Here is a 20,558-nt window from a genome sequence, read left to right as displayed (position 1 = left end):
CCCAGGTCCTATTTGCAAGGGCGCCGGTCATGCACAGGTAGCTTTGCAATTCCCCTTTGCACAGGAGACCGCCATCCAACAGGCAGTCACCAGCCCCTGGGTTTGTTTCGCTCCACACAGAAACATTTGATACTTTTTAGTCAGAAGGTGGTAGGCAGGTTTCTTTCCTCAGGTAATTTTGTACCCCAGAGCCACACCTTGCAATTTCAGGAAGTAGAAATGCAACTTTATGGCTAGACTGATTTTCGGTCAAGCTCAGCATTAGCTGTGGCTGCACACCCACACATCCCCAGGGATGCCAATAGAGGATAATAGTGATTGAACTAACATCTGAACTGCAGGAGTGCTTCTGTGAGTAAGGACTGCTGAGTAAACAGTGCCTCCTGGCCATATTTGGATCATGGAGTTTCTCCTTAGTCTGCATTAATGTGCAAAATTAGCAGAAAGTCTAACAGCTAATCTGTGGTTCTAGCCTGTACGTATGTTATTGAACTAATTGTTTGCTACACCAATGCTGGGTTACCCTTTTGGATAGGAAATAAAACACTCTAGGCATATGAAAGTTACTGTAGATCTTTATTGAAAAAGATTTTTTTCTTTTTCTAACCAGAACAACCCAGAAAGAAATTCTGAAACAGTTCATCATTGTTTTATATTCACACACAGAATTTACATACATTGGAGTGACATAAATTTAAAAGCAATCTTAGCAACCACAGGCTTGATTCACAACTGCATTATCCCAGTTTTACCTACTGATTGTCTTTGTACTTATAAAACTGGAGTAAGCAGTGGTGAACTAAGCTCCTTCTAATTAATTTCTTTGCTGGGTTTTTCTGCAAATGTAAGCCACTAATTTCAATGCACCTGAACTACTGCTATTTTCAAACAACTTTATGATCACTTACATGATCTATTGCTTATGTCTTCCAGATTTGTCAACATTAAATAACAAAATATGCTTTGAAAGTCCTCAAGACTTTCAACCTGAGCTTGCAAACCTCACTCAGGCATAAACTGTAAGGTCACTTGAAATATTGCCTGGGTGGCAACTGGAGTGCTGGACACCAGGTAATAAACAGTGCAATAAATTATTTTGCAGTTAGTCTCACAAATACTAAAATCACCTAAGGATCCTGGGCTTTAGAAAGCAGAAAAACCCAGAGAAATTGTGTTCACCAGCCAAGAGTCCCTTGTTGATTAAGAAAACAATAAACAGAGTTAGAAGGGGATATATGTCCTGCAAATATATTTGCCTGTGGCGTGGCACTCCTGAACATCAACAACAACATTGACAGTTGCATCAGAGGAAAAAGTAAAGCTACTCATTCTGCAGGAAAGAAAACCAGAAAGCTATAAAGAAAATGTGTGCCCCTGTGGCCCTGGGAGACTACAGCACAGAGAAACTTTCCATAGCAGTAAGGCACAAGAGAAGTCACTAAGGTTCCCTGGCTCAGCACGACATCACCGACTTCATGCTCAAATGCTAAAAAACAAACAAAAGTATTGCCGGCTAATAGTAATGCCATGAATTCCTTCTTAGACTGAAGTCCAGATTTTGGAAGACCCTGTCTTCTCAATGATCTCCTGATAAAGGGCCATGTCTTGCAATCCTGACTCAGGCAAAACTCCCGGTGACTTCAGTGGGACCAGGATCTGTCCATTGGTAGAACATGCAGCATTACCAGCCAGCCACAAAGTCAGCCCCCCCATCTCAAAGATGGATATTTTAGAGTCCAAAAACATTCTGCAGCTGAAAGACCATGATTCCAACCCACCGTCCCACACCCACATGGCTGTCTTCCAACGGCAGACAAGGTGAGACCTTCGAGTTACACCTTTGTGTGAACTCAAATGTTTCATCTAGGCTACTTTGTGTTGCTCTGTAAATAGAGATGTCTGACTGCGCTGGCGTTTAGTTCAGCTGTATTGACATTTTGTCTTCAGACTAATGCACCTACCTGTACCAGTAGAACAAAACTTCACTTTACATTTTCCTACTTTCCAAAGGAGCAGTTCAATTTAGGAAAGAAAAATGTCAGTTTAGGCCCCAAGAATGTTTTCTAGTGACCTAGATCAGGTAGAGGTTCCTCCATGGACAGGGCAAAGACACACACACAAGGCATTTACACTGAGCTCTGGAAAGCAGTCCTATTGAACTAGGTCTTGCCAATGTTTAGAGGCAAGTGTACCCTCACCAAATGCTACAGTTGGCCACTGCTACACTATAGTATGTCAATTTGAGACCATGCCCTGGGTCTGAGGATGAAAGTCACCTCGTGCTGATGCTGAGCACAAGAATAATGCAGTATCAAAAGCCTGCCTGGAAGAGGTAGCAGGAACTCTAACAGCAGAGAAGTCTTGTGCTGGGCCCCAGGACAAAGCAAGTTTCACACAACACACAGGTCATGGTGTGCTAGAGGTGGACACCAAAACCATAAGTAAAGTTCCCACCCCCCAGCCTACTTTTCCTCTGTACTCAAAACTCACTGTGGTGCCAGGTGGAGTATTGAGTAGGTGAGGATCAGGCCCCAGCTGTGCAACTTAAAGCCCTTCAACAGAGAGAGCATGGTTTAAAACATACGTATCATTGTCTTCATCTTCTAGAAGCAGCTTCTCAATGGGCAGCGTGCCGATGACTCGTCTGGCATCCTCCAGCTCCTGGGGGGCTGGTTCAGGAATGGAGATGGGCAAGGGCACAAACTGCGGCCCGGAAAGAGTGGAAGAAGCTGGCTGGTACTGCAAAGTGGAGGCTGGCAGTGCAGAGAGGGGCTGTGCCCATGGGAAGTATGTGAGAGGTGGCTGCTGATCCGTCACCTCGAGCTGAGGCACTACAGCAGGGGTGGTGCTTCGGGGCTGTTAAAATAGAAAAAAATTAAACAAAGTAAAACAATTGGCCAGGTGAGGCAGAGGGAGGACACAAAACAACAGACTAAGGATGCTCAGTCTCACTTTTAACATCCCTTTTCCTGTCACTCTGGGTAAAGCATTATACTGAGCGTGACAGTTTTCCCACGCTGGCTCCCATGAGAGTGGTGGCTGTGGGTGTCCCAGGTGCTTGCTGCCAGTAGCTCACACTCATGTCAAGTTCCCTCTAGCTTTCTGTTCCCACTCCCACCCTCACGGTAAGCCCATGAGACAGTTACATCCTGTGCTGAAAACTGCCTTCTTTGATAGCCTCTCTTGCAAGTTGAATGCATGGGCACAACTTTGCTGCCACAAGGCTGAAGGCAGCTTATTCTGGCCTCTGCAACAGTGCATCCTGACCAGACCCTGTCAGCCAAGGCAGAGTCACATTTGAAACAACAGCCCTTCCTCCCCAGTGAAGGCCACAGGCCACAGGCATGGGCCTTTGCTGATTTGGTGTGTCAGTTTCAGCAGCTAAACGGAAACATTAAAAGGAAAATAAGCTGCTTGATTTCAAATGAAACAGAATTCTCTGCTCTTCTCCTCTAAGGAAGAACAAATCATCTGGGGTCAGCCAAACAGATTTTGTTCAGCCTGAAATCAAATATTCGGCTATGTTTACATGTTATTTTGGCCTTGCTCTTCCATCTTTAAACGGCAATTTTTGAGAAATTCATTGCCAAGTCATTCTTCCTGCTTCCCCTGGTGGATGCGTTTCCTGGAATCTCATTTACTTTTTTTTTTTTTTAAGTTTGGAATTAAATAGTGAAGGATCCCCTAGATACTGCTTAGATCTCTGGTGGGACTGTGTCCTAAGTACTTGTCCAGACAACAGCATTTATTGACTATAATGTGCATTCACTCAGTGAACTACTTTAATTCTGCTTCCTCAGGTATTCCAAATCCAAGCTCCTCAAGCTGAAAGTGATGACAACAGTAAATGTAACATTCATCATTATTATCCTTGACCTGCAAACAGTATTCTCCTACTGTAAATAACTGTTCATAGGCTTGAACAAACTCAGGGCAATGGCAGCCCTGCTGCTGACTTGATGAGAGATGACTCATTTCCCAGGACACCAGCAAAGAACAGTGTATGTGTTAATAACATAGAAAATTTGAAGTGCAGAGAGCTAGGGAAATGGCAGCAAAGTATGCCTGATCTCAGTGCAACCACAACTTTTTGTCTTGCTCAAACCATACTAATGTCCAGCACAGTGCAGACAGGGCCAGTGCTAGAACAACTATTTGGTATGGATACAAAGACACACAACATTATAGTAATTAAATTATAAGAATTACATCCGGCATTCCCCATGGCTCTTGCTAGAAGGTGGGGAATTTGCTGTCATTTATACCTAGGTATTTTTGACTTACTGCAAAATTGGTGATCAGTGGTTGAGAAGTATAAGTCAGAACAGATGAAGGTCCAACCAGTGTGTAACTGGGACACATAGGCTGAACATACATATCTGCTGTGTATGGACAGCTGACTGCTTCATGGGACACATAATCAGGGTAAGTGGTCCACTGAGTTAAAGGCTGTAAGGATGTGGGAGAGGGCTGGGAGATCCAGCCAGAACAGAGTGCTCCTTCATCTGTGACAGGCAATGCAGAGGCAGCAACATCCATATCAATGCAAGGCTGGCCTAAAAAACAGGAGAGGATTAAAGCCTAGTTCAGCATAATCTTCCCTGCAGCAGGGCTGACAAACACTTAGAAAGTCAGGGAAACATTACCCATTGGTGAATAGGAAGGAAGTGGCTGATGGGGCAAAACAACCTAGAACAGAGAAAAAAATATCCAGGGATTAACACCATAAGCATTAAATTCAATCCCCTCTGAGAAGCACTGAGGGACAGAGCATATTAGCTATTATCAGCTGATTATCAGCTACTACTTTAATGGCAGTGCCTGAATGTTCTCACCTGCCTCTATAGAAGGGCCAGGAGAACTGAGCCTGGCAGACAGTACACATAAACCCAGCCCTGTTCATGGGCCTAGCCAAAGTCAACATGTTCCTTCAGCTCATGGAGGCCTTAAACAGTATTTAAACCTTGTGCTGCGGAGGGAATTCCTCTTCAGAGAGGAGCCAGCCAATCTGCTTCCTCCTGGGAGGACAGATAGAGGTGGCCTGAAATTAAGCAGCGGATAGCCAAGGATGGCTCTGGCTGATCTCTTTTTGTGCCTTTGAATAAGCTGCTTAATTTCCAAGCCACTTTCTCTTCCTAGGAGTTAGATCGTGCCAAGTGCAAAGCACTTTCACCCTTCCATTAAGTCAATGGTGACTGAAGGTGGTCACAGCATCCTAAAGGCACTCCACCTAAAGAAAAGATATATTTAATGGTATCTCCAGGTAACACGAGGCTGCACTGCCTTCAAAATGCTTTAGAGATGCAAAAATTTCTTTCATTGCCAAAGTGTTGCCAGCTGGTGCCAGGGCTGGTCAATCATTTAGCTACAGAGGAAGAATTTTTCGCCTGTGTTTGTTTTTTCTCCTACCGTTGTAGCTGCCATTGCACTGGCATTATGAACATTTCCCCGTTTCCTTTTCAATAGCTCCTTCACTGGCTCTTTGACACGGACACCTTGATAGGGGCGAGGCTGCGGCTGCTGTTCTGGAGCAGAAGCTGAGAAAAAAAAAAGTGCACGACATTTAATTTCCTTTCTCACCATTCGCACAGAGCCAAAATCCCTACGGCAGCCTGCTTGTCTGTGGGTTGTACTAGTCAATGTGGCTGGAGTCTGGACTCATAAACATTTTCTTCCTTAGCTAATGATGTCTTTTGGCCCATACGTGACATCAGATGGCACAGGCCTTCTCTCTACCTTTGCTCCTTGGATGCTGTGATCACACAGATGGATCACGAGGACAACCTAACCTGAAATGTGTACACTTGCAATTCCCTCCAGCTGTTAAATAGCTGCAGCAATACTGAGAAACTCAGCCCCCTTTATTTGCAAAAGAGCATTCATACATAATTCACAGCACGAGAGCTTGCGCAGGTCTCACAGGCAGGATGGTCTGGAAGCCAGAGCTGGCAGTTTCCCTGCCACGCTGGCAGGTGTTTTTATAGTCCTATCAGGCACAGGGTGTAATAAACATGTTCTGTTGAATAAATAGGCATATTGCTGTAGACATCTATGAAAGCCAGGGAGGATGTAGTACATGGAAAAGGGGTTGCTGCTGTTACGCAGAGGATAATACTCCATTCCTAAAAGCAACGGCTATCAACAGACCTCCACCTCCCTATGGGGATATATTTCATACACGTGTGAAATCAGAGTAGTAGTGGTGAGCCACACACTCTGAAGGGAGGTGAAAAAGGGTGTCCTCCTTCAAAACTTACCAACTAGGTAGACAAAAAACAAAAATAGAGAGGCAACATACAAAAGTTGGTTTTCTTCAAACTGTCTCTAGACTAAACCTTTCATTCTACTGCCTCCAATGAGGTTTAAATCTGTTAATTGTGGTGTTCTACTTTTTTTTTTTCCTCCTTAATCCCTGAGCCTGAAATTCTGTTTTCTTGAGGCTTCTGACAAAAATAGCATGTTTATTTTATTCCTCCTGACTTCACTTGTGTGTATCTGCTTTATGTTGCTTCAGTGCCACTCATCTGCAGTGCAGCTATTTACACCCACCTGAAGGACAAATCAGACTGAATATATCCAACAGGAGTATAATACAGATTGGTTAGTAGATATCTAGCCTATGACATAACATAATTGCTGGCCAAGTAGATACATTAAAAAGTAGAGATTAGATATTCAAAATAAATACATTATATTCTGACTTAGATGCAAGCTATAAATGCAATCCAAATTAGAAAAGCATCCTCATCTGGAAAGCCATTTAACTCACCACTAGTTTGACATGCATACCTCACAGCTTTTGAGAACAAACAGGTATACTTAAGTGCCATCCTGGACCAGAGTCATGTTTCTGTTCCAAACAGAGCTTTGCTCATAGCCTGGCCAGGAGGTTTATAACTTAGCGAGCTGGGGCATTATATTGCCAACACATCTCAGAGCTTATACCCATAAACTCTGAACCGTTTTGAAAAGTAAAACTTACGGCCAGCTAAAAAAGCCTATCGCAAAGCCTTGTGACAAGTAAAAGTAGAGGAAGCACAGTTCTTCATAAGGCAATATTATCAATCCATATTTCACATGAAGTATTTGGAGGCAATTGATAGCAGAAGGAAATCATAGGCTATCAAAGCTCAGGGAGGCCTGATATTTGTAAACCCACTGATAGCAGTAGTGGCTACCTGCCCCTTTTTACTGCACTTTGATTTGTAAATATGCTAATTGATAAGTTTCCATTTCTAAAGATCGCAAATGGCCTTTGGCTTTATGAAGTACAGGTGGATATCCAGCTCAAATCTTAAACTTAAAATATTATTCCACCCAGGAAGCATTTTTTCAGATTTACATTCTGTGCTTCACATCACAGAACAAGATGAATCGTTTTACTTCTGATCATCTCTCCCCGTTACATGCAATTATATGCATGCACACTCAGATGTTTCTGTTACACCTTTCTGGGGGGAGAAAAACTGAGTCTAAATACAGACATTGTAAGTCAAACTCAAAAAATATTTAACAGAATAAAACATTTCTGCTTTAATTTCTTTTTTTAAAAAAATGAAGTACTTCTTTCCCTTCAACTTTGCTCTACCATTAACTCTTTCTGCGTCACTACATACCATTTAATCATGAAATCTTGATTGGTCATTATAAATACTTTTAGTACCAGACAGCACTACATTTATGCATTGAACTGTTGTCTTTGTTACCTTTATGGATATTGGGAAAATACTTTGCTTTAGAATAGTAGCTGAAGAAAAGATGATTTTTCAGCCTTTGCCTGATCTACCTTTGCTTTCTGTGGACATTCTTTGTGGGACTTTGAAGTGGGTTACTTGCATTCTCATGAATCCTGTGGCTTTGGAAATGCAGTTAACAAAGAAAATTAAGGTCACTTTAATTCTGCATACAAGCATCCACAAGGGCTTTTAATACAGTTCACATTTTGCTTTTTAAATTTAGTTGGTATTAATTTATCTGAGTGCAAACAATAGTCAGTGCTAAAAAGTGCTGTAGTATGAACTGTACTGAGAACTCTGAAAAGGAGCTGAATACTAGGCAGGAGGTCTGAAATGAAGACCATCACAAAGGTGCTTTCTTGGTCTTATAAGTGATTTATTTACATTTGGAAATTATTTATTTGTACTTTACCGAAAAGCTTGTCAGAGTCAGACATTGCTGCTGTTCTTTATGCTGCATGAAAACATCAACTCCGCCAAAGCAGATATGAGCTCTGCTATAGATTGCATGAGAGGCAGAACTGTACCTCTTGGGCAGTATCTTATCCCTGAGTCATCACACCGATTTCAAAGGGCGTCCTTGCAGAATTAGGGTGGGGAAGGATGGCAGATTCTGGCTCCGTGTTTGGGGGATGGGAAAGAAGAAATTTACTGTAAAAGCTGACAAATATACCTATTCAGAGTTTCCGGTGTAAGCAGAGTAACCAAAAAAAAAAAAAAAAAACAAAACCAAAAAAAACCCAACACCAAAGTCTGCAGAACATATTTCGGTTCCCCCAAGCTGACCTCCAGAAATAAAAATAATGGTAACACAGCTGCTTTTCCACTGTTCAAGTGTTTACCAAGTCTGAGAATTACAGATGAACCACAGCAAAATGACTTTTGGCTTCAGTGTACAATTCCTCATAAAACAAAAGACATATGATCCTTTAAAAATAAAAGCATTTTGAGAAACAATGACACTTAAAATATCCTTGTAAAGGAAGTACTTGGATTTAGTAGTCTCCAACTTCTTATACCAGGGTTGTCTTAATGAACTATGAAGGCTGCCTTGGACCTAGTTTCAATTATATTTTTATTTAAGTCATAAGCTGCAAATGCACCGAGGTCTGCATGCCTAAATTCCATTCAAAAAAATAAAAGGAATAGCAGCACATGTGCTCCAGTGTTCAAGTGCCCACTGTGTTCTAGCTTGTCTCATACTATTCAAGGACCAGAGAACAGCCTTATGCTGTTCCTTAATAGGCACTGGATCTTAATTTGCAACTGCTCTCTGAAGTTGGAACAGTATGAAGTGTCAGAGGTCAAGAAAGAAGAGAAGGAATCTAATCCAACCAGTAGGAGCTTTGCAATAGTTCCTATGTGTAAATATATTTTAGCTCATTGCAATGCTTTTGTCAGGCTGTCTTACAAATCCATGGTGTGTGTATACGCTCAGACTCCTTTCATCAATGTTATCAATTATTGTATTGTTTGAATGTCAACAAAAGCCTAGCACAAACCTTGAAGACTTTTGAGTAATCTTTCAAAGTGGCTGGATAACACAACAGCTAACGAAAAGCTACCAAATGCAGCAGTGCCCCTAGCTCTATCAAGTGACAACAGAAGAAAGCCCATAATGATGTTTGATTCCAGGCCACTCTGCAACTCAGCCTGAAAGTGTCCAGACTGCACAGAGAAGGTTGAAGGTTGCCAGTTTCAGTGGACTCTGGATGAAGATTTGACAACTCCATTAGTGTTGTCGTTAAGGTCAACACACTCATCTCTCTACATTGGTTATCCCTCTGCCAGTTGGTTTGTACCTGTTGAGTGTGAGTCCAAGTTGTGCTGAACATAGCAGGCATAGTCAATGGGTCTGAGTAAAAGATCAGACAGGGAAAGCATACCAAGACATTGCCAAACAATTAAACCAAGCAACTTCAAAATCATCCTCCTCTAAATTTTTATTTAACCATTGCTGAAATTGGAGGGAAGAAAATGGCAAAACAGCTGTTGGAAGACTGCAAGTATTGAAGCGTGACAAGTTTCAGATCACTAAACTTCGTATTAGCACCACTGGCCTTCACACACACATGAACTGCAGATCAGTTTAAACTTTCATCCTTCCAAACAAGTCAGAATGATTTCCCATCAGGCCACTTTTCTGTTTGAAATACACTGCTAATCTTTAAGAGTTTGCATGACTACCTGCCTGCAACAACGAATGACACACTTGTCACTGTTTCAGAAGATTTACTGTTTCTTTGCTCACACACTGACATGTGATAAGCTTATCAATTGATCAGCGTTAACAGTGTAAATATTTTTCTCTTTTCTTCTTTCACCCCCAGTATAATAAAAAATTTAAAAGAAAAACAATAGAAAACCTTTTCTTATTTGCAGTAACACCAAAAAGCAAACAGTAACTTGAATAACAAGAAAAATTTAGATTTCAATTAACAAACTAGTGAGTTTCTGGCTTGGATATTGAAGACCAAATTACATAGGCAGCTGATGACATTTTTATCACACACAGTGAACTTTAGCTAATAAAAAGAAAAAAGTGGCTTAGCTTTGTAAACACTACTTGGATGCTTAGACTCTAATCAGAACCTTTTTACAATAAGATATCAATGCCCATTTGGCAAGGGACTAAATATTTCGCCATAGTTGTCTGAATTTTACATTAACTTCAGATACAGAACCCTTCAAAAATATTTTTTTTAAAGTATTAAAGCCAGTAATATTATTTTGGGTCTGTTGCTGCTTTGGAAATGAATCATGTGATCAGAGCTGACATCAGAACTGAAACAGCTGCTTTTGTGATATTGATAATGTTCCACAGTACATCATGGATCACTGCGAAAAGCACTTTGATAAAATGCAGCTCTTAACAGCTAGGCAGGCAATTCTTTGTATGAGAAGTACTTAATCAGCTTCCCTTGTATTTACATCCAGCCTAGCTAGCCATTCATAGTAGTGGATCAGCAAGGAAAGAGAAGGAAATCTAAGTCCAATTCTTAGCTCTGCCAGGATCCCTGTACAAAGTTGAGGGAAGTGTCACCCAACTGGTAGATCTCCAAAGTTATTTGGCTGCCCAAGGATACGTGCTTTAATAGAACTGACAAAAGCACTTTTCAGTAGTTTTAGAAATCCCTGCAAAGGAGGATCTGCAGTCCTTAGGCAAGTTAGATTCCCCTTGAAAACTCAGAACTTTACAAATCTATTCAACCAGGAGAAAACCAGTCCTTATTCCTTTTGGTTTTCTTGTGTTTGTACTGCTCCTAGCACAACAACCTGCCAGTCCCCACAAGGGTATTTAGGTAGTGCTGGAAAGGTAGTCAAACTGCAGCCATTCTCATGGCCACAGCCAGAGCTTGGATGCTTTGACTCTAATCACACCACCAGTACTCATTTATGCAAGGCAGTAAATAGTGTAATACTTGTTCAGGTCTCTGTGCTCCCTCAAGCAAAGCCATCGAGCCAGGAGGCTTAAAGTGCATTGCAGAATGAGGATTCCCTAGCCATGACCAGAGATGATGAGCCCGTCCTTATTTGCTGGGTAATTACACTGTTTCCTTCAATATGTTACTAAGAGTGAAAAAACAGAGAGATCTTTCTATGTCTCTGCTTTGTGGTAAGTCCAGGGCACGGAAACAAAGCACTGAAATTCATTTAACTGTCCAAGATCCCAGATAGTAACATGACAGGGAGTCACTCAGGAGAAAGATTCTTCATTTCAATTTCATCCCTAGCCCTCAGCACCCTCCAGAGTGTGTCCCTTTTTTAAACGATCCGACTGATCAGTCAAAAGTGAAACACTCTGAAGTGACCCATCTGCAACTCATGCCCTTGGAAACAAAAATCAATTATTTCTATGAAGATCCATCTTAGCAAGTTGTGTTGGTGGTAACGGGCTTGGGTGGCTAGTAAATACCAGGTCCCTGCCTAAATTGACTAATACAGACCTGACTAATACATTCTCTGGCTGGCTCTGAGAGTGAATAACCTGCCATACTGTGCTCAGACACAAAATCATGTGTACAGCATTGCCAAATAAATAACAAAACAGCTCAGAAAATGTTCATCTGATAGGTATTCCATTTGGCTATTGCATGCTGCATTATCATGTCAATAGCATTCCCCTCTGAAATGGCATGTCTTGAGGCCCCAGGCTTGCACGTCAAGGCCCATTTGAAGGACTGAACATGCAGCTCTTTTTGTGCATCTGACACATCCCAAATCTCCTTCCAGGTGTTACCATTATTTTTTTTGTATACAACCCTGATGAGGAAAACTGGAGTGGATTATTGTCTCTACTGTTTATCGCACTACAGGTGGGTATTTCAGTAAAGATTTAGTTAAACGCAAAGCACTAAGCAAACATCTGAGCAGAGAATCTGCTCTACAATAAACAGAAGAACTCAGAGCATGAGCAAAAGAGCCGAGTGATGGTTCATTGCTCAGCATAAGGAAATGAACTCAGGAGGGTTCTGAGCATAATTAAATCAACAGACTAAATATTTCACTTGCTTACCAACAACTCAGTACAGCATTTGACTATGTCTCTTTTGGCTCTCTTACATAGCACTTCAACTACTGAAGTCAGTGAAACATGTTAGTTTGACAGTAGTGTACTTCAGAATTATGCCCAGTATCTTTATTTTCATGTGTTTATCTACAGTTGGAAGATTGCCAAGAATCAAATTAGGCTTGGATTCTAGCAGATCCATGTGCCCTTGTACCCTGCCTGTGCCATTCTTGGGGGCACAGTATGCTTTTTGACTACTGTCCTTTTAGAAAAGTTCCCCTTCACACCTCCAGATGATCTAAACGAGTGGAAGCCAGGAGAGCACCGTGCAGAACCTACATTCTGTTCCGACACAAGGAAGGTATTACAGATTGGCAAACAAAATGTTAACTTTATATTTTTCCACCTGGATAGAAACAAAATCAAGGGGAGATCTGAAGACACTCAGGGAACAACAGGAAAGGCTGGTTAGTAACCCCTGCTGCTTTGATTATTCTAACAAAGAACCAAACCAAAACAAAAAAAAGAGCTTCCAAGTGCCAAATAAGAGTTGGATGCATTGGCCATGTAGCAGTGAGGGCTACTAAAATTTATCTGTTTCAGAACAAGAGAACCCTATTACAAAGGGGAAGCTGAGATAGACAGAAAGTGTCTTAACCATAAGTCTCACCCGCATGTCCTAATTCCTCCCAGCCCATAATACTCTTTCCATTTTAGTAATACAAGCTTTCCATTTAATTGCTTATGTGGTCATTCGTAGAGCCTGACACCTGCTTTGTAAAGCATGGATGGGCTCAACTTTCATACTATCCATCTTTCCCAGTGGGGTTTTACCAAAATTAAAACTCACAAGGTGCAGCATATTGCAGTTTCACCTCTCAGTCTCATTATCTGATACTTTCAGAAAGGCTGTATAGAGCCCCACATCTGTTGTGGGCAGAAAAGACCTTATGCACTTAAAAAGCATTTGGGAAGAGTTTTTCAAGGGTGCAGATTCACATATCTCAGTTGCATGGGAATCCAAGCAGTCAGTGGAACAGCTAAACAGCTGATTGTCTGCCTTATGTGCAGAAGTCCCATTGGACTGCAACAGGAGTTGAGTGTCCAAAGCATTTTGACCTAGCCAAAAGCATCACCTAAACGTGAAACTCCTGCAGAATTTCAACCTGCTTGCATACCCTCTCATAGCAGAAACCATTTGCATGAAAGGTATGTTAATTTTGTTTTCAAAATACAACATGAGGTAACCACCTGCATAAAGACATGTAAAAGGAAAGTAGCTGGTGCTGTCCATTAGAAATTTCCCATCCCTGAAGGGTTACCGGGCTGCAGAGCAGGCCTGCTTCCATTCAGCAGAATCCTGCCAAAAGCTGGGAAGCCCCGACCAGTCACTTCGCTTCTGCCGTGGGAGGGGATGCTTTCAGGCTGAGACACTCTCTGGGGTTTTGCTGAGCGGAAGCTCTGGGCCCCACTCCTGCAAAGAAGTGCACTGGGCCGTGACCCTGAGGGAACGATTTCCAGTGTGCAGGGCCAGCCATGCGAGACTCCCTGGAGGACAAGAGTCTCTGACCATAGCAGCTGAGGGCAAGGTCTGTTAGTTTTCCTTCTGTTCCTGCAGGCCTTTCTACAGAAGGGTCCCCTGAAGAAGCGGGAAACTGCCTTTTAGAAGGTGCCCATGAGAAATGCCCTCTGATGAAGTCACACCTATTTAAATGAGTTCTTGTGTCACTCTTGGGCTTGGGTTTGGGAGAGTTTTTTGTTCTTTGGTGGAGTTTTGTTATTGTTGTTGTGTTTTATTTTTATAGGTGGGGAAAACGTATGGAAATGATACCATTCCTTTTGAAACCTCATATTTAGCTAAAAACCAATTTTAATCCAAGTCAACGTATCCTGATGGAAGAGGTTGCCAGGACTTCTATGTAGTCTCCTTTCACACAGGTACAGATAGAACAAAAATTTCTGCCTCTGCCTTTGCTTTCAAGCTGGCACTGCGCTTGACTGGAATTGCAAATGCAGCTCTGGTTGGGGAACCAACTCTGTACCAGTCAGGAAGGAATGCCTTGGCATCCAGCATGCCCTTCATTTCCTCTAGCGACACAATGATACATAACCTACTCATAGCCCCACATACCCTAGTCATCCTGCTGCTTAAGCATGTAAAGTTGGACTTAATAATTGTCTTGTTTTTCAATCCAGTCTCCTCCAGAAACCAGGTCCATACTACGAAATTTGCAAAGAAGCCTTAGGAAATTAAATGCCTGACTCCAGTTGACTTTCACCGGTACTTCAGTTTGTGCCTCCATTTGTCTTCCTTCTGGCTCAGTTATTGCCAGCATCCCTGCTGTCTCTGACAGATCCCAAGCAATATAAAAGTCTCTTTTACATATGCCCCAGTACATGGTTGTGTGCCTCTCTAGTCTGGTTACTCCATAATACAGCAGCTTAAACCACAGGGAAGTAGTTTACCTGCAGGTTGAGAAATGTCAAACCCTGACATCCATTCCTGGGAGTGCATGGCTACATGTCAGCCTAGGTCTCACTCACCTGGGTGTCTGGCAGCACAGTACCACAGGTGTGCAAAACAAAACAGTTGCTCTTGCCAGGATTAGAGCCATCTGTTTCTACACCGAATATGGGATGCTTTGTCCCGTACTTGGGGAAAAGCTTCACCCACTCCTCAGAAGCTCCCCACAGACTTATTGCGCATCTATCCAGGATGCCTTTTTGCCAGAATACCCGAGTAACTCATTTTGGTTTTAATTGCACTGAAACTCTCTGCATGGCAGAGGAGAGCTCCTCCCATTTCCTAGGTAGGCAGCATAGCAGGGCTTTTATGCTCTCACATTAGCCTAAGGCTCATGCAAGCACACACCAAGTTTTCTGGTCACCCATACTGCCTCTGCATCAATTTATACTTTAGAGCAAGCCAATGGCTCGCATGTGAGCACTGGGACATCCACGTGGTCACAGGTGGTTTGAACCAGATGGTGCAGCAAACTTCAGGCCACAGCTGGTCACGCTAACAGGAAATACGGGTGCACCAGAGACACCAAATTGAGACTCACAGAGATACTGAGAAGTCTAACTTCCACTGAAGCCTTTGGGACCTGGCACCTGAATACCTGTACTGACCTGAGCAATCTACCTACAGTCACACAGAGGTCTCCAGTAGAGCAGGCAATTGCACCCAAGCTGCCTGCATCTCAGTCATCAGAATACACTTCTTGTCTACCTTCAAAGCCAAAGCACATATTTCATTACTGTAATGGTATAGAAAAGAAGCAGGGTTAATAAGATAACAGTTCCGTGTTGGAAAAAGGAACCCTTACCATGAAATGACACAGCAGACAAAGACAGCAAATGCCAACAGTGAGCACAGACTCAGCCAGGCAGCCACCTACAGAAATTTCCCCTCACCCCCTTCTGTGTCTTAGTAAACATAACGCCAGGCTGCTCTAGCAACCAGCCCAGGAGTCAGAGAGGAGTCTGGCCAGTCCACTGGCTGCTTCATCTGACCCCTGTGAAAAGCAACAAAAGCCAAATTAGGGCAGTTACTATGTCTCATGCAGGCTTTCAAAACAGCCAGGAAACATTGCTATAACAGGAGACTCAAGGCTTGAGAAGCTCAGGGGGCATGGAGGGACAGGCAGGTATTGGCCAGAAGTTTCTTGCCTAGAAATGATCAACAGGGAATGGCTGACATCAAGATACAGGTTTTGATCTCTTCTCATGCAGGCTTGTAATTCCTGCTTACCTTTGAAAACACTGCACGTGTCAAAGAAAAAATACCAATTCAGTTACCAATTTTGTTCTACCCAAAACATCAGGTTGTTAGTGTTGCTTTGTCATTGAAGACCCCCCCTCCCGCCCCCAAACAAACCATTAATGGGCTTCTGAGATGGAAGATTAGATTCCAGATTTGAATCTAATCATCTTGCAGTATGCTCCACATCATATACCTACTGATTCTGAAAACAGCACAAAATAAAGGGGAAACAAGGTGTGTTGCCATAGTGCTCCTGCTTGCTGCTTAATACTTGTCAGACAAATTGAAACATGATTGAATAAGCAGTCAGAGCTTCTTGCTACAGGACGTTACAGTCTACAATATAATTTCACAAATACATATTTGAGCTTCCTAAGTGTTCAACTGAAAAAAAGGAGAAATGTGTAACAGAGAAAACGGACTTACTGCTAATAAGCTCAGAAAGGCATATGCATAGTAAACTAACCTCTGAACAACCTAACCTAAAAGCTATTATATAATCAGAAAATTAATGTTAGTTCCGTATCAGATAAGTGACTGGCAGATGTTTAAGAAATTAGCTTCTTCCATTCAGGTGTGTTGTATTCTTCCAGGTTAACAGAACAGCATGGTGAAATGCAAAGGATGGCAGCACAGTTGAAAAATGAGCAGCATCTACAGATCCAGAATGAGAATGAAAAACTTGTAAGAAGCAAACACCTACCTGTATTATGATCAGTAAACTATTCGAGCAAAGGTGGGCCAAGAGGAGTGAAATTATCTTAAAAACAAGAAAACTGATTTCCTGTAAAGTCATAACTGTATCGCCCTCAACTGCTTTGTTCCTTATCTTTTTTATTAGTTGAAAAAAGTACATATCAAAAAAGGCAAAGAAATAAGATTTCTCACAGGTTTCACTTTTAAAAAGGAAAATTTTCTGGTATGTAACCACTGTAACCTTTGATATAATACCTGCATCCTGTTATTGTTTTTATGAATCATAGTCTTCCACTTGATTCATAGTGGTGAATGCCAACAAAGCAGCAATGCCGCCCTGTGTTAATATCCCTCCTGGAAAATTAGCATCATGCCTTATCATTTACCTCTCTTGAGCCATACATCTCTTCGCGAGTACTGTCTCCCATGCTATGCTAATGCTTACTTATTCATTACAATCTTCAGCTTTTATCGCAGTTATGAAAAACAAATCAGAGCTCACTTACATTTTTGCCAGTGCATATTCTGTGTCAGGATGGAGTCTTTTTTTCTCTTTGATGAAGATAGTTTGGCTTTTTAATAGCTAACGTGTGTTTGACTCCTTTACGGGGATGTGACAACTGACTGTCAGGATGTTTCTTTCAGCTTTTTAAAAGACCCATGTTCCCGCTGAACCCTGTGATGTCATCACATCCTCCAACCACAACCACTTCTATATTTTCCCTTGCTCTATGTTGTTCTTCATGATGCTAAACAGTTCCTCCAAGAGCAGTGAACTCTGGAAGATATTATGCACAAAAAGGCACTCAATATCACTGAAATGTATTTGAACAAACAATCAAACCTGGAACATGCCACTCATGGGGCTTTTACCATAGATTTGCAAAATTAGGTCAAAAGGTTGTACATCAGAAAAAACACAAGTAGTGTGTAAGATTTTGACCTTCTTTGGCACTAAGGATGGTCTTGTTTCACTTAAGACAGCATTCTGCTGCTTCAGATGGCGTAACTATTGGCTTCATACATTTCAGCTAGACTGAACCAGCCCACACGCCATGTCTGCCTGGCCCTTTAAATGTGCAACACTTTTAAAATACAAAACTTGAATGTTTGCTCCTGCCTTATGAGAATCTCAACTCCCTGGGGCCACTAAATTTGAACTTATGAGGAAACACCTGTAAACACTTCAAGCCTCATTAAATGAGGACGTCCTTCATTTAAAAAAGCAGCCCTTTTTCTGTTTTGTTTTTATCAAAATAAAACACTTCCTACTAAAGAGAAGATGGCCCTTCCAAAATATCTTGCAAAGCCAAAGGAAGGCTGAGAGAGACTTGCCATAGGAGTTCAAATAAGTTATTAGCATTAATAACAGCACCATTATGTCTTACCTATTCAGACAATTGCATGAACATAACCTCTTAAACCTCTTAACATTCTTGCCTCTAAAAAATCAGACCATCGTGATGAATTTTCACAAGTAACACTGACTTAGGAGCTTCATTGCCAGAGAAATATTTGTTGGAGACTGCACGGTGAGTTTAGAATTCTGGCATTCTTAACTTCTTGTTCAGTTTTTGATCACTGAATTGCCGTGGCCTCAAAGTTTGCTCTCACAGATTTCTCTTCCCATAAAAAGAAGGCGGCAGGATCTGTTCAGTTCTTTAGCCAGGAGTCTGTTAAAAGAATTTCATCCTTTCGGGGATGCCAAACACCTCTTGGGAGTAGGTCCATTTTGTGAACCATTTTGCAACATACCGTTAGTGTTGCATTTAATAGAAAAACCCAGATTAATCAAATGAAGATAAATGCTTAATTGTATTCCCTCTACTTGAAAGATTTGTCTAAAAAACACAAAGCAGCAAACCCCAAAGCAAGCAGAGGGGAAAGAAATAAGGAATGTGTACCTCCACATTGCTGCCCTCCAAAATAGCACCCACCTCCTCAGTTCTCAGGCACGAGGGCATTGTTTAGCTACATTTTGCATATCTGCATTAATGCTTACTACCAGCCACACAGTATAGTATCCTCTCTGCTGTTGAAGTGCTTAGTAATAGAAGGCAATCTGTTAACTAATACTTCATAGATGGACAGGTAAGCTGGAGTCTAACTCATAGCCCAATTTAGCCAGATGAAGTGAGGAAGAATATTGAAACAGGCTTCAGTGGCATTTCAGTTACACCAAAGCAGGAAGAATTTGTGGAGTCTCATATCTCCGATATGAAAGCAGTATCATATTTCTCCCTAAACTAATGGAACTTCATTTTATAAACCTCTTAAATATGTAGAATTAAGATAAATGTTTGTAATGCAACAGGAAATCTCTTCCTGACAAATTATGTTCTTTAAAAGCCAGGGCCCAATCATATATTTAGATTTACTTAAAGCTTACAGCAAAAGGCAATCTCAGTAAATACTGGGAGAAATTCCTGGAGTTTGGCTTGAGTCAGTGCATAAGACAATGTCAGAGAGTGTTTAGAACTGTACTCTGTTGCAGTTTTCTTCTGGAAAATCCTGGATTCTGACATCACAGAGATACTGGAAGGCAGCATGGTAAGTCAAGTTTTTAGGCAGGTTTCTGCTAGGAGGAAGACCTTATTTTTGAGTATGAGAACACGCTCCCCGTACATTTGTGCTCTGCCTAGTAGAAGCACTGCGTAAGATTTGTACACGCCAGGTCTTATGTATATGTGAAGGCAGACTGCATAATACACAAAAGTAAATATACAGTCTCATATTAAAAGAATCTATATATGCATATCCTCTCACCTTTAACTATACTTTAATTGTGCTTAGAAAAGCTGTGGATAACACTAAATCACTCAGGATTAAACTGTTTTTAAGGTCTCTATATCAATACTTTAAAAATATGAAACCAGGCAGATAAAGTCTTGTAATAAACATCTCAAATGAGGAAGTTGCAAAAAAGGGCATGTTTTCCACAGATAAAACAGCCAGCACTATTTTGGTGGCTGATAATCATCCATTTCCATATTTTACACACAGTTACCAGATAAACTTTTGATGTATTAACAAAGAAACACTCTCCAAAAAGTAACTTCATAGTTATACTTTAAAATATAAAGGAGCATGTGTGTGTAGCTTGGTGACCCCACAACATACCAAGCAAAATAAAATCTCTGTCAAATATGAGCCTCTTCTCATTTCATGCATTTATAGAAAAACGCAATTTGGTTAAGGACTATTTTACTAATGAGGTCCAAAGGAACAGACAAAAGCAGAGGGAAAGATGAGAAACATCACTTAGCAAGTATCATATTTGCCTCTTCCTCCGACAACTGTTTGCAAATCATGATTCACGTTTACAGTCTATAAATATGGCTAGAGCCCAGGCTATTGTTAGATGATCAAACAGCACCGACAGCAGGAAGGCTGCTTGTGGATAGCTGTACCTTTAAGAGACACTCAGAAAACTAACTGCAGCCTTTGCCACTAGATGACTAGATGCAAATCTAGCTGCCTCCAGTTATGCCTTGACCTGTTCACCATAAGGCCAAAGTAACAAGCTCTATGTCAGGCTACATATTAGAGTCAATCAAACCTTGGTTTGGCAAGGAATATCTCTGCCCTGAGTCAGGGTACAATTTCTCATCTTCCTGGTGGCTACACTTTGAGTCATATCCAGAGAAAAAAAGATTCACAGGCAGCGTTATAATTTGGTCTGACCACTGAAATTAGCTGCAAAGAACATTAGAGCACCCATGCACTTTATACAGTACAGAACCCCTTCTCTTTAGACCTACAGTGAGATGCATTTCTCCTAAGCAGGGTTGGTAGCTCTGCACACACAAGAACCAGCCAAGGGTTGCAGCAGATCCCAGTGGATCCCCGC

The 20,558-nt window shown here is 41.6% G+C and overlaps 1 protein-coding gene across 2 annotated transcripts; it reads right to left on the bottom strand.

Moving 5' to 3' along the window:
* Positions 1-561: 561 nt before the first annotated feature.
* POU2AF1 (POU class 2 homeobox associating factor 1) lies at positions 562-17,301 on the bottom strand. Of its 2 annotated transcripts, XM_030023289.2 has the most exons (6): positions 17,215-17,301; positions 5,410-5,537; positions 4,647-4,689; positions 4,285-4,556; positions 2,585-2,856; positions 562-1,656 (listed from the first exon to the last, which is right to left on the bottom strand). In XM_030023289.2, exons 1-6 carry the CDS (start codon positions 17,228-17,230, stop codon positions 1,641-1,643), a joined length of 747 nt encoding a protein of 248 aa, XP_029879149.1. In that variant the 5' UTR covers positions 17,231-17,301; the 3' UTR covers positions 562-1,640. The 2 variants fall into 2 exon arrangements, with proteins under 2 accessions (XP_029879149.1, XP_029879148.1); XM_030023288.2 differs by having other exon boundaries at positions 562-2,856.
* Between the last annotated feature and the right edge of the window lie 3,257 nt (positions 17,302-20,558).

The sequence above is a fragment of the Aquila chrysaetos genome, chromosome 8 (genome assembly GCF_900496995.4).
Source record: "Aquila chrysaetos chrysaetos chromosome 8, bAquChr1.4, whole genome shotgun sequence".
In the NCBI taxonomy this organism is placed as follows: Eukaryota; Metazoa; Chordata; class Aves; order Accipitriformes; family Accipitridae; genus Aquila; species Aquila chrysaetos.
Note: the sequence above shows the minus strand (reverse complement) of the source record. Positions and strands in the feature narration are given on the sequence as shown.

Coding starts and splice junctions, on each gene's coding strand:
- POU2AF1 (XM_030023288.2), bottom strand. Junction 4,690..5,409: donor GTGCAATGGCAGCTACAACG/GTAGGAGAAAAA, acceptor TCTCTGTTCTAG/GTTGTTTTGCCCCATCAGCC. Junction 4,557..4,646: donor TCCTTCCTATTCACCAATGG/GTAATGTTTCCC, acceptor CCTGTTTTTTAG/GCCAGCCTTGCATTGATATG.